We start from the raw sequence: 13,959 nt of genomic DNA on the forward strand, positions 1-13,959 counted from the left end.
TTCAATGCTATCTGTCAGCTCCACTGGGTGCAACTGGAAGCCAGATTAGCTCATTATTTTCCCAGCATTATTTTCCCACTCTACAGCTGTTGGATTCCTCAAGGGCTTTATTCAAGTGTTACTCCCAGTCCTGGAACCTTTTTCTCCCTGGGATCTTCAGATGGTTTTAATGTGATTATGAGACCTCCTTCTGTGTCCCGAGCAATTTCTGCTCTATACCAACTATCTACAAAATGGCTCTATTGTCAGCTTGAAGGTGATAGACATTTCAGGACACCACGGTCAGTCCAATTTAGACATTATTCCTTAAAGATTATGACCCCTTTAGATTTTTATGATTCACCCTTCAGATGATTTATTTCCATATTTTCCATTCCAGTCTTCATTTCAACCAAAGAAAAGCCAAATTGCACATCCTTGATGGGCTCAGAGCTCTGATAGGCTGAGAGGTTAGGCAATCTCTGTCCTGAGGCTGCCTGAATGGGTTTCTAATTGTGCTAGATCTTGCTATGAGTTAGATAAATTTGATCTGACCAGGCAGGTTGGCACCAGGCTTTGGCGGCTTCTTTGAGCATCATGCAAATTTCAGGAGGCTTCAGGCACCTATGTGGAGTCAGTCCACATTTTACCCAGATTTATTCATTAAATAGTGCCTCGGGATCTGATGTCCATTTTAGGATGGCTGTTCTGCTATCATTATTTCAGCAGGACTTGTAGCACCTCTCTTGTAACTGCAAGGTCAGCACTTGCTAATTGTCAGCAATGGAAGCCATGCGAAGAGCCACTTTGAAGAGCGAGCAGTTGCTTTTCAGAGAATATCTGGTTTTGGGCGGTGTGATTCACATGGATTCCTGTGTGTCTCTCCTCGAGCTGTGGATTCATTCTGTAGCTTCATTTGTCAACTGTGAGAGAGCTAAAGGATTGTTGGGAACAACCCTCACTTCAGACACTGGGATGGGGATGGACACAAGGATCTGTGTGCAGAGCGCAGCCATCAAACAAGACCTCATGAACATCAGATGGACCAGAACTGTCAGCCCCGTTGCTGCAGCCTTGTACAACCACAGTAGCTGTGATGGAGGTGACGCTAGCAAATCATCAGACTGCTAGATCAGAAAACTGGACCTTTAAGTCTACTAGTAGTCCTGTTGGGAATTGTCAGTGCTTGGTTGGAGACACCACCTCCAATGACAAAGTTTTGGGAAGGCCTGAACTTGTTTTTTAACGAAGGAGGGGTCTTAGAGGCATGCACAGACCACACTTTTTCTTAGAGCTGGGTTTACCTATATTCCTCTCTTGTCTGTGCTGGCTGGAGCTCCAGGCAGGTAGTTGTCCTGCCTGGTTGCTCCATCCCTCCCTTGTCTAAAGCAGGCAGAGACCCTGGGACCTGTTCCCTCGCTCTGCAACAGCTCTTTCCTCAGTTCCTTCATTTTGTGCTGAAGGGGAGCAATCTAGTACTGCTGGGAACTGCAGCTCTGGTGTGGTTTGGTCCACTTTATGAAGTGATAGTTAGCCCTTGTGCCTCTGAAAATCTGGACCTGGAGATGCTGTGTCAGGGCAGGGAGGAACCTCTGGGGCAGGCAGGATCCTCAGACCACAAAGGGGACTGGAGGGGCACAGGAGGGAGAAGCTCAGTCCTTGAGAGGCAGAGGGGTACCGTAGGTGCCAGGAGGCTGACACCGAGCCAGGGCAGCATTTGCCTTCGCTGTTCATACACAAACACTGTCCCTTATTATGCTGCTCTGCCTGGTGCCACATAACGTTGTGAGCTCTTCACATCATGAGCAAGTTTGGCAGACCTAAGCGTGAGGGTGGGTGCAGGAGGAGTGGGGGGATGCTCTTGGGAGGTTTCTTCTCCAAAGGCAGTTCAGCAGGCAGACAGTGTGCTGCTGGGGTAGCACGGGAAGGGATGGGAAGAGCTACCTGCTCTGGCTCTGTCCTCACCCCGAAACACCAGCAGAAGCACATGCTGTTTTTCAGATAAGCTGTAAAATGATCGACTGCTTACAATCATGAGCGGAGCTTGTGTCCTGTTTCCTAGAGCTAGAACATTGCCCTGGATAGTTCTTGGCAATTCAGGTCCAGCTTTCCTCGAGGCTTGCCCTGGTTTCCACGGGCATAATATTCCCCTCAGCCTCCTGCTCCGAAGCCTGTGTTGCATTGCGCTGGAGCCATGCTCCACTCCAGACATGACGCTAGCAAATAAAATAATTCCCACATGCAGCAAAGCCTCTGTACATGAAAAGCTGGATCTGCGTAGTTTGGGGCATAGTCCCTGGGATTTTTTTAATTTTTAATTTTTTCAGTAACCAGGGATGTTGCATAGCTCCAGGTTGGTTTGTAAAAAAGAAGGGTTCATGAATTAATCTGAAGTTGACTAACTCATGTGCTACAATGGCTCCCTTGTCACTTATTTTTATATTCTGGGCATTGGGTCTGACATTGCCTTTCACTTTCAGCCCTGTGAGTTGCTGCATTGTGGCGGCTGTTGGGGAAGCAAGCTCCTTTGGCAGCTGGCTGAAAGGCCGTTGAGGCTTCTGGCATGTGGGGAGGTGCAGGAGCAATTGGAAGCTGCCAGATAAGCCCATTAGCCGTGGATCCTGCTTTCAGATCAGCAGCGAGGTAGTTAACAAGTTTGATATTTCCATCACTCCAGCATTAATCGGCGCTCGGGGGGGAGCAGGGTGACTCACCTCTGGGGGGGCTGTTGCACTGCACCATTGCTGTCAGCAGGAAAAGGGTGCCCGGGGTGGATTTTAAGGTTTCCTTTGTGAACAGCAGAGTTTCTGGTCTATCAGATGGAACTGCATCTCCTGCCACTTGGTCCATGCCATCTGCGCAGGGGTTATGCTGTGTGTTTTGAGGGGATCTGGTGCAGCACCCCACAGCCCTGTTCTCTTGTAGCACGGCTCCCATTTTGGCTGAGTTGTTTTCTCTGGGTTTAGCAAGGGCAATCAGCTTGGTGCAGTCTCGATGAGAGCTGGAGATGTTTGTGATGAAGGGAAGAGGCAGGAGGAAGCTGAGTGGGGCTGAGGAGGGAGGGGGTCCCCTTAGTACCCTTCCAGCATCCATGGGGTGGGGATCCTCATGGTAGAGGGCATCAGGATGGAGCAGCCCCTTGGCAGGCACTGGTGTTGGGGGGTTTTGGGGTGTGCAACCAGAACCAGACAGGCTGGGGATGGCTGTTGAGGAGATGTCGAGAAAATTTCTCATCAGAGCAAGTCTCTGCTACTGTCAAAGCCCCAAAACTAGAACCGTATGTGTGACCCTGCCTTCCCTGCTGCAGAAGGGCTGTAGCGGAGCTGGAACAGGCACAGAGAAGGGCAGCAAAGCTGGCCCGACCTGCCCGGAGTCTGCAGGAGGACGGGCTGCACGCACTCGCACGCTGCAGCTCGCAGAGGACACAGCGGAGCAGGATGCAGCACGGATCTGTGAAACTGGAAAGGGATAGAGCGAGGAGCAATTACTCATGTTTTCTTATAACCCTGCAGGTAGGAGAAGTTCAAGGAAAAATTATCAGGCAGCAGATGTAAAACCAAAGGGAAGTGCTTTTCCACCCAGCACACGGGCAGAGAGTTCGTTGCTGCAGGATGCCACGGGGGCCAAAAGGAGGCGTGGACTCAAAAAGGCTTGAGAGCACTTCACAGAGAATGGGGGTCATTAAACGTATGAGCTGCAAACGATTCCTTGCTTAGAAAAAAAAAAAAAAAAAAAAGAAAAAGAGCTGCGGCACAACAGAAACCCGCAGGATTTACCTGGGGTTGAAAGTCTTCATCAGAGCATCGGCTGTTGCTGGAGGCAGCCGCCGGTGCTGGGAATCCCTGCGGAAAGTGGGGGACGGGGTCTCGGGGTGCTCCTCAGATACAGGCTGGCACAGGCATGTCTCCCCATCAGAAATATTAGCGAGCACTGGGGAGGCCTTGAAAGGAGTTTTTTTCAGAGCTACAATTCCTCAGCTAAGAAAACAGACAGCTTTGCCCCAAATCCTATTCTAGTGCAGTGACAAAGTGGAGACAGCAGTTAGAAATAGAAAACCAATAAATACTAGGGGGGAAAAAGGGAAAAGGGAGGGAGCGTAGAGCAATTAGTAGAAATGAGTAGTTGTGGAGTGTGGAAAATTGACAAGGAAAGCCAAAAACGTTGGGGGAAAAGCAATTTTGACACACTAAACACAATAAGGAGTACTTTAAAAATATGTTAGGAAGAGGTGGAATCCAGCAATTGTCATTTCCAACTGGAGACTGCAAAATTGTTAATTATGTAGAAAAATGCACAAGTATTCAATAAATACTTCTAGTGATCTGGACTGAGACATAATGTAGGATTTGGTACCTGCCAATGTGTTGGTAACCAGCAAAGACATTCAAAATATCATCTCCTTCAAACAGTGATATTTGAAATAATCGGATAAAATAATTTGCACCAAAGAGTCTTTAAAGATCTAGAGTAGGAGCTCTCTGATCCTGCGGTGCTAATGGAGCTGAGGACTCCAGGATGGGCCAGGATGAGTGGGTGGGCAGTGGTGCTGTGAGCCAGCTGCGGTTGCGATGGGGATGCTGTGTGCACTGCACACTGTCCTCACCAGCCCCAGGGAACAACTGGATTAATAGCTAAGGCAGGAAGCTCAATGATGGAAATAGCATTGACGTCAGTCAGTGCAGTTTGATGGGGAGGGATACTGGGCAGTGTCATTACATGACAGGTCCAGCTCTTAAACCTTTCCTTAGGCATCTGCTCCTGGCCACTGTGAGAAACAGGATCGACTCTAGGCATACCTGTGGGTCTGAAGCAGCAGAACTGGTTTTATGTTGGTGTGAGATCATACAGCTGATCAGCTTGGAGTTTGATGAAGAGCCAAGTTGATAATGCATGGTTGTTGTTATTATTATTATTATTATTATTTTGAATTAACACTAGTCATTGTAAGTAAAGCATTGTTAAATAGATGAAGATCTGGTTTATCAACAGCTTAGTGAAGAAAAGCAGTCGTTGGTTGGGAGTCCTCGTGGAACGAGGTTCTCCTAGAGGAGCTCTTCCACAGCAGTACTGTGCCTGCTGCCATTCAACGTTGTAATCAATGATCTGGAAGTAAATATAAAATCACCGCTGATAAAATTTGCAGCTGACACGGAGATTGGTGGAGTGGGAGATCATGATGAGGATAGAGCAGTCATGCAGAGCAATCCAGATTGCTTGGTAAACCGGGCCCATTTAAACAAAGTGCATTTTAACACAGCCAAATGCTAAGCTGTACATTGAGAAATAGTGAATGCTGGTTTATATCCTGGAAAGCACTGACTCTAAAATGGATTTAAGGGTCACACTGCATGAGTAGCTCAGTGTGAGCACTTGTGGTGCTCCTGCCGAAGGGCTAATACAGTCCTCAGATGAAAAAACCTGAGAGGTAGGAGGTAAAACAAGGCTCTGCAGAAAGCCCTGGTGAGATGGCACCAGCAGCCCCACACTGATCGCTTCTGGTGAGGAATGGGGAAAAACTGGGGCAAGTAAAGATGAGGGCCACAAAACTGATTTGCTGGCTTGGAGGTTGAGACTTAAGGAACCTGGTTTGTTTAACTTCTCAAAAAGAAGATTGAGGCCTGCCTTGATTGCAGTGTACAAGGAACTTCTTGTGTAGAAAATGCTGTGTGCTGAAAGGCTCTTTAACCTAGCAGAGAAAGGTCATACAAAACCCAATTTCTGTAAGTCAGTGCCAAACAAATGGATTCAGTCTTTCCATGACTCCAGAACAAGGCTCTCTGGGTGGAGAGCTTCAGTCAGACACAAGATACTAGGACTGTGCTGAGTACAAGGGGAGCACTAGCCCCTGCCAGTGCCATGCTGCTGCACAGTCTTGGAGGCTTGGAGGGGATTGGGGTTGAATGTGGATTGCCTTTGCCCTGTAGTGAGGAGAAGAGCCCTTCTAAGGGCTGCCAGGCAGGATCTGACACCTAAAAGAGGTATTTTTTAGGTAAAAGTGATGCTGTGTGGCAGGAGACCCCTCAGGGGAGGGATAGTAGCTGTCAGAGGCTGGTTTTCTGAGGCTGTTTGTATTATTGCAGGCACCCCAAGGAACCCTAGCAGTTTGTCTGGGGTTTTACAAGCCTAGGTGAAAGCAGAAGCTTTGAGCTAGGGATGAGCCACAGCGATGGAGGAAAGCAATTTCAGTCAGGGTGCAGGAAGCAGCTGTGGGCCAGCATTGCCTGGCATGGTGGGTAGTGACGTCTGTGCAGTGAAGGCTTTTGCAGGCTTTACACAGCTGCACAGCCTACAAAGCCGGCTGGGGGATGACGTCTGGAGGGTCACCTGCACACAGTTCTGCTGTGGGCAGGACTGCCTTCACCTCAGCTCCAGAGCTGTACACGAAGGCCTCCTGGGAGGTGCTTGCCTATCCCTTCATGACAAAGATTGCACCGTCTGCTTTGGCAATCTATTGCACTTGACTAAACCTACCACTGTATTTTTTTTCCAGAGTGGCGAAGCTTGGTCTTCCCTGCTGCAGGTGAAGGCCATTCCTTTTTCTCTGTCCATGGTTAAAAGCAGCAGCTTTCTCCTTGCAGAAGGCTTTTATGAGCTTCAAGAGTGATGCCTTTGCCACCCTTAGCCTTCTCCTTCCCAGACCAGTTTCCTCAGTCTTTCTAGGTTTTGTCATGATTTCTAACAGCTGCTAGTTTCTATTCTCTGCTTATCTGGTGCGTGTGTTCTTGAGAGTGGTGCCCAGACTGGACACAGCTCTGCCTCTGAAGTCCTGCCTGAACCCAGCAGAGCAGACAGATCCCTGTGTGTCTTAAAGACAAAGCGCCTGTTTATGCATCCCAATATAGATGCATTTTTTGGTGAGAGATTGACACTGTTGATGGATAGTCAACCCATGATCTGTTGTAACCCCCAATCCCTCAGCCAGCCTGCTGCTTGCGTGGTGATTATTTTTCCCAAGTGTGCAAATGTGACAGATATATTCCACATCTGTCATCCAAGCAGTTAATGAAAATACAGGCTAGCGATGAACTCGAACACAACCCGAAGAATTTCATTTGATACATCGTCCCAGCTGAAAGGCCTGTCTTCAGTAATTACTTTCTGAATGCAACTTTCTAAATGCTTTGCATCCACCCTGCAGTAAATTGCACCTAAGCAGAAAAATACTATGCTGCACCTACACTGTTTTCCTGCATTACTTATGAGAATATTGACTAAAATAGTGTCAAAAAACTTCCTAAAGTCAAAATATAACATTTACTGCTCCTCCTCCATACACAAGGCCTGATGTCTTTTCAAAGGAAGAAGTTCAATGGCTTGACATGTTTGTTTGTGACAAACCTACAGTGGCTGTTACTCATTTCCTTGTTATCTTGTAGGTACTTACAAAGAGTTCTTTTATCTGTTTCGGTATTTTTCCAGGAACTGAAATTAAGCTAACTGTTTTATAATTCTCCAGATCTTCTTTTTTCTCATCTTTAAAGACAGGAGCTATTTTAGCTCACTTACAGTCTTCTGGAAGCTCCCTGATTCTCTACAAATTCTTTAAAAAAAGTATATATTAAAAAAAAAAAGGCAAAAAAAAGCGCCCTAACAGCTCTGAACTTGTTTAAATCAGGTCTCTAAGCACCTGGGGTGAATTTAATCAGGTTCAACCAACCTAAAAGCAGCTAGCTCATCTAAATGCTCCCTGTGTGTTCCTTCCCTCAGTTAGTCTCAATTCCTTCCCCTTCCTCCTTGGTGCTAACTGTGTGGGATGCCTGATTGCCACTCAGTTGTAGTAAAGTCATCAGCAAAAAAAAGGTATTCAGCCTAAATGGTGTGTTGGTTCCTCTCTCTCCTGATCACATTCAGATCCCCATCAAATAGCTCCTTCCTACCTTTGTGGGTGATTTTGTGTCTTTTCCTCTCTCTTGGTGTTTGTGTTTCATTCTCTGCATTCATCATACTGCTCTTGCCCTACGAACTTGTGCTACCCTTTCTATTCCTTGGTAATCATAACAAAGGATTGTATGGAAGGATTTGGAGGAGGATAATGGTGTAGTTTAATGGTTGTTTGCAGGGAACTCCTCCCAAGCATAAGGCAAAGCTGGAGAGACAAAGTGTAAAGTAGAGTCTTTGAAATGTTTAACAAGCAGACAAAAGAAGCGATGGTGATCCTTGATGGAGAACCTCTTAGGATGAGAGACGGTGTCAGACCAGAGGCTGAAAGGGGAGGGATGATGTCACCTTAGTTCTGTGCTGGGCAGTGATCCCATTAGAGAGGCTCTTGGGTGGGTTTGGCCAGGTGAGTGTCTGAGAGTGTGAGTGCAGAGTGGAGACCTCAGATGAAGAGTGGGGTGGGGGGCAGTGATTCAGGATGCTGTGCTAACAGGGGACCTTTCTGGAACTTGCTGGTCATGGGAGAGGTCATCTGCCCAGGGTTGTCTCTGGATGGAAGAGGAGGCTGGGGCACGAGCTGTGGAGGGAGGTGTTGTGTCAGGGGAGCACAGGTACCACACAAGGTGTGCTCCCTGCATGGGTGGTGTCTGATGGGATGCTCTTGCCTGGGGTGGGGCCCAGTGCCATGTCTGTTGGGCTGGCTGTGGGGGGCTGATGATGGACGCTGCTGGTGTCAGGAGTGCTGGACAGGAGCACTCTGCCTCTGTTTAGGGGTCAGGTTTGGTGACCTCCCTTTGCCTTCATCTGCTGGGTGGGTGATGCAACAGCTTTTTTCTTCTCTCCCAGTTACCTCATCGCCGAGTGACGTTCTCTGCAGCCAGCCAGGCTCAGGACCTGCAGGATCCCTCCCAGCACAGCTACTACGACAGTGGGCTGGAGGAATCAGAGACCCCAAGCAGCAAATCATCGTCGGGGCCCCGCATCGGGCCACTAGCCCTGCCTGAGGATCACTACGAACGCACCACGCCCGATGGCAGCATCGGGGAGATGGAGCACCCTGAGAACGGTATGTGCTCGCCGCATGTGTGCCTGCCCCTCCCCAGGGACCCTGCACCCGAGGCTCTTCATCCCCAAGGCTGCACCTCCCTTGGTGTGGGTGAGATGGGGTGAGGAGCTCGGTTGGGACAGGCTTGCCATGCTCAAGTCTGGTGGGGCTGGGAGATTGGAGAAGAGGTGAGGCTCAAAGCAAGAGAGAATCAAGAACATGGTGGGGAGGGGAGAGGTGGGTGAGGGAGAGGAGGTCTGGGGGAGGTTAGGAGACGTAGGAGTGGGAAGAGTGAGGGGTCATATGGGTTTGGCAGGAGGCAGATGGGTTTGGCATGATGTAGGCAGGGGGCCCAACAGGATGGTCTGAGATGGCCGTGCAGGTGGCATGCAGAGGGGGTTGTAGCCCGACTGATGGTGAGCTTGTGTACTACAGTCAGGTGGTCCCATGGGTGCTTCCCCCCATGGCAGGGCAGGGGTGTAGGGACAGTTGGGGTGTGATGCAGCTCTCCGTGCTGTGGTGGGTGTTGGAGTCGTGGGAGTTTCCTGGGGAGCAGAGGAGTAGAGCAGTGTTAGTGGCACAGGCTGGGGTGAGGAGATGTGTGGAGTGCAGGATCAGAGAGTGTGGTGGTGGTAAACCCGAGAGCGACATGTTCTGCCTTCATTGGGCCCTTCAGATCACCTCCTGCTTGGGTCCACCTTTACCTGAGAACCCCACCAGAGGTGTCTGCAATCTCACCATGGGAGAGCTGGCTTTCCCCTGCCCTGGCGCAGCTTCAACCCCAGTTCTGCTCCTTGTGCTGCCTCTGTGCTGCCTGCCTGACTACCCTCAGTGAGCCCACTTCCCAAGCTATCTTCGCTGGCCAGCTTAAGTTGCTTCCTCGGACTTGGCTCTGGCTGTGTACATAACATCTACTTTCCTATACCTGCTGCCTTCTGTGCTCTTGTACTGAGGGGAGGTTGCAGTGGAGCTGGCAAGTTCAAAGAAAACCTCTGGGAGGGAAAAAAAGGAGATGCAAAGGGTTCTCCTGAAGTCTCCTCCTACTTCTGGGAGCACCCTTGACTTTGGGACAGGTCTGTATGTGGTATGAAAATGGCTGAGAGTGTGTTCAGCTCATCTAGGGAGTTGCAAACCTGCTGGGTCCCCCTATTAAAGAACACATGGGCCTTGGGGTAGTTTGTGGTCTTGAAGGTCTAGTGGAACATCTCTTCCTTCTTGCCAGGTTAGTTCCTGGAGTAACACTGGAGTTCCCTACACTACGACCATTGAAGCAAGGCATGGTGGTGCCAGGTCTGGCAGGGTTCTCAAATCCATTTGTTGCTCTTGCAATATGAGGCACACTCCTGTCTAGGAGTGTTGTGCAGATCACTTTCTTCCCAAAAGTACTGGTCAGTCAAGTGGGAAGAGCATTATGGAGAGGTCCCTGGAGTCCTGGTGTGGGATGACAATAATGGACTTCCCAAGTGCCCTTGAGTACCAGGCTGTGCCTGCCAGAGAGGGTTGAGGGTCATGTGAGCAAGGACATGCTACATGGCTGTGCTGAAGGATATAGTGGGGCAGTGATGATGATGGGCCTGGAAGAGGGAAGTTTGAGCCCCTGAAGGTGGCAGGCAACCCAGAGATGATGAGGGAGGATCAGGGCTAAAAGTAGAAAGAGGAGAGAGAGAGAGAGAGAGAGAGAGAGAGAGAGAGAGGAGGACCTGGAGGGTGTGCAGCAGGAGATGGAGGGCAGAGAGGGCTGCCTGTAGTCCTGGGGATGTTCATTGTTTGCCCGATGGGGATGAGCAGATCCGAGGAAGGCTAGGGGACACTGCCCAGAGCAGTGGCTGTCACAGGGACAGAGCAACCAGGCACGGCTTCCTGCCCACAGCATCACAAAACCCAACCTGCCCTATAAATTGGGCAGTTCATCGCTCAGGACAGAAATCACCACACACCCATCCATGAACAAATCCACGTGTGATACAGACATGTGCAGAGGCTCCCAGGGGATAACTGTGACCCTGTTCTGCTCACCATTCCCCAGCCTGTCCTGTCTTGGCTCCCTTCACGTGGCAGTGGTTGGCAAGTCAGGCTCCAATGCCTCCAGCAGCTGTTCTGACCTATGTAAACCAGGTTCAGTGCAGAGGCCACGGCAGGCCAAGGCTCTGGGGAGTTCACTGGTCAGTCCTGGTGCTCTGCAGATAATCTGGCAAAGCCAGTTCAACTTGAGGGGCTGGGGTCAGGGTTGTGATCACTTAAGCAGACTATCAGGGGACTCTAGCACCAGGCCAGGTGATTTGGAGATTAGGAAGTACTGATTGTGTTAGGTCAGTTCATCCGAGTTGTGTTTCCCACGATCCACCTGCCCAAGATGTGGCACATCAGACCTCTCTGTGGCACAAAGAAGACCTCTCCATCTTGTTTGTCCAGAGAAGGGTCATGTCTTGCTTCCTGCAAAGAGTCTCCAGTGATGTGGGACCATCATGACCTTTCTGGGAACTGTCCCACCATGCCCTTGTCTTGGCTTTTGCAGCTGCTTGAGCAGCACCAGCCCCCCAAAGAGATCAGATTTTGTTTTTAGTGAAGCTGGGAAGACTAAGCCATTCTTGACCTTATATTAAGCTGAAGAGATGAATTGGATCCCACACATCCTATCTTGCGGCACGAGTGCAAGACTGACACGACTGTGCATTTTCTAGGCTTTCATCTAGTTATAAATATCCAACATAACAGGGCTTCCATTGCTTTCTCCAGGAGATTATCCCTGCAGCCGAACCAATCTGATAAGCAAGTATGCAAGGCTATTTATAGCGTTTCAACTGGAAGACAGATCCATGCCTTTTCTTTGTAGATGGTTCTTCACTTGATTAACACACATATCAGTGTCCTCCTTTTTTGGACACTTTTTACTGTGCAGACTGCAGTAAAATGCTGTATTGCAGGGGCTGAGCCAGGTCTTTTTCAGGAGGAATTACGATGTTTCTGATGAAGACTTCTCCAGTATCTTGGCACTGATGTGCCAGCTCCTCAGTCATCCCAGGCATTTGTCATCCCTGGTATTTTACCTAGCTGCCCACTGTTTCCTCCCCAACATTTTACCATGCTGTTATCCACTTCTTGGGTTACACTGAGCTGGGAACTGAGCTTAGTCTCCCACTTGGCCACCCGTTGCTTTTGCTGAAGACATCTGCTCCCCCTGTATCACAGATTTGCTTTAGTTGGAAGGAGCCTGGGAGTGATTCTGCTCTGCAGAGGATCTGCCCTGTCGTAATGCATGCAGAGCTTGGATTATGAAAGTGCCAGTCTCTCTCCACTGATGATGGAGAGAATTTAGCAAGATTACAGGACCAAATACGTGCAATTTAGGAAACATTACATGAAGGTAGTGTCACTCTGTCCCTGTGTGGTATGAAGGTACCTGAGATGATGATACACTGGATGAAGTATTTCTGAATTATGTTCTTCGACCCACAGAAAGGGGCAAACATATAATTTGTTTTATCCCCATTATTTAAAGTGGGGACCTCGTGGCATTTTTAATACATGTCATTACAACCCCGCACTGAATATGCAATTAACAATCATCTCATGAGCTTTCGCAATGCACTTGGTGCAGTAGTATCTGTACTTCACCAATGTTAATGAGTTTATCCTCTCAGCTCCCCTTCCAGGGAAGAAATTCTGCTATAGGTGGAGAATGAAACAGAAAATTATAATCTGCGTTTCTGAGATGTCTGCTAGCTTTGGGTGAGCCCTGGATGAGCTAGCAGCTCCTTGGTCTGCTCTTTTTGGAGGGTGAGAGCCACCATAACATCCCAGTGCTCCTGAGCCATGAGGCAGGTCTCCAGCTGCTCTTGGATGGCAAATCTGAGGCTGTATCGGCTGCCTCTGGGCAGCTGCTGACATACGAGGCATGATCATCATGGCTTTGGGACTTTGTGGCAGAGCTAGATGTAAACCTTTCTCTCCTGGTTTATAGCCATAGGCTTTTCTGACAAGACCAGCCTTTTTCTCATGGTCTCCTACCTCCTCTGTACACCTAAGCACAGCTTGAGCAAGTGAATTGAGATACCATTCCCAGAATTTGACTGCTGGACTTAATAAAACCCTTTCAGTGCAGATTTTTCATTGTTTCAAGAAAGATTAGTAGATTGATGCTTTGTAAAGCCAGGAGGAGCAGCTTATCTAACCCCTGCATGACAGGCCATAAAATTTCCCCCTGTGATTTCTGTGTCTCACCATGGCTGAGCGGGAGCTCTCCTTTGGAAAGATCCCATTTTGATAGCAGATTGCAAATGGTGGCAAGTGTGAGAGACCCCTGGTGAGCCCTTCCAGTGGTAGATTCTGTCTGCCCCCCGTTTCACAAGCCTACATTTAAACTCTGCTTAAGGTGCTCTAGCTCCCATTTCCCATTGAATCTTACGATATTAGAAGACACCTGACTTGATGCGTACTTGTAGATCACATGCAAGCAAGTCAACATTTAAAGTTCTCTTTGATACACTCAAAAACTGAGTCAAGTCCCTTACAGTGAGCAGAGCCAAGGCAAGACATTTTGGCAGCTGGGTCTCTCTTCCTTTCCTCCCACCCTTCCTTGCGCTCCTCCCAGCCATTGCCATCTGCTCATGACGCCACCACAGACCTGCAGACCCATTCCTGGGCAGCAGCAACATCTGGCACATCTTGGATGTATGTGCTGCTTTTTGGCAACCCTTGCAAAGGCAGCCTGGGGAGATTTTTCCCTCCTGCTCCCCTTTGCTACACTTCTGATTATAGTTCAAGTGTTCTGTTCCTTCATAGCATTTTTTCTCTGCATGATCACCAATTTGCCAGCAACCTTTTAGCGGTGTGGATGTGCCCAGCTGATAGCCCGCAACTCTCCGGCAGCACTCAGTGACATCCATAGTAGCACCAGGCACAGAGATAATGTGACTGCTAGTGTTTGTCTTCATAGTCTCATGACAGGCATGTATGTCCGTCGCCTGCAGAGCTGCTGCTGCCTGGCACTGGGCTGTGTGTGCACCCTGCAATATCACAGCACTTTGGGAAGCAGTGTGGCTCAGAAGAGGGCTCCC

General features: G+C 49.1%; 1 protein-coding gene across 3 annotated transcripts in view; it reads left to right on the forward strand.

Moving 5' to 3' along the window:
* The window catches only part of PCDH1 (protocadherin 1), a 53,132-nt gene that overhangs the window by 18,832 nt on the left and 20,341 nt on the right, over positions 1–13,959 (forward strand). For all 3 annotated transcript variants that reach the window (XM_074915827.1, XM_074915830.1, XM_074915828.1), the window contains exon 4: positions 8,704–8,923. In XM_074915827.1, the coding sequence (XP_074771928.1) occupies positions 8,704–8,923 (220 nt within the window). The remainder of the gene's footprint in view (positions 1–8,703; positions 8,924–13,959) is intronic.

Source organism: Athene noctua, chromosome 12 (genome assembly GCF_965140245.1).
Source record: "Athene noctua chromosome 12, bAthNoc1.hap1.1, whole genome shotgun sequence".
NCBI classification, from domain to species: domain Eukaryota; kingdom Metazoa; phylum Chordata; class Aves; order Strigiformes; family Strigidae; genus Athene; species Athene noctua.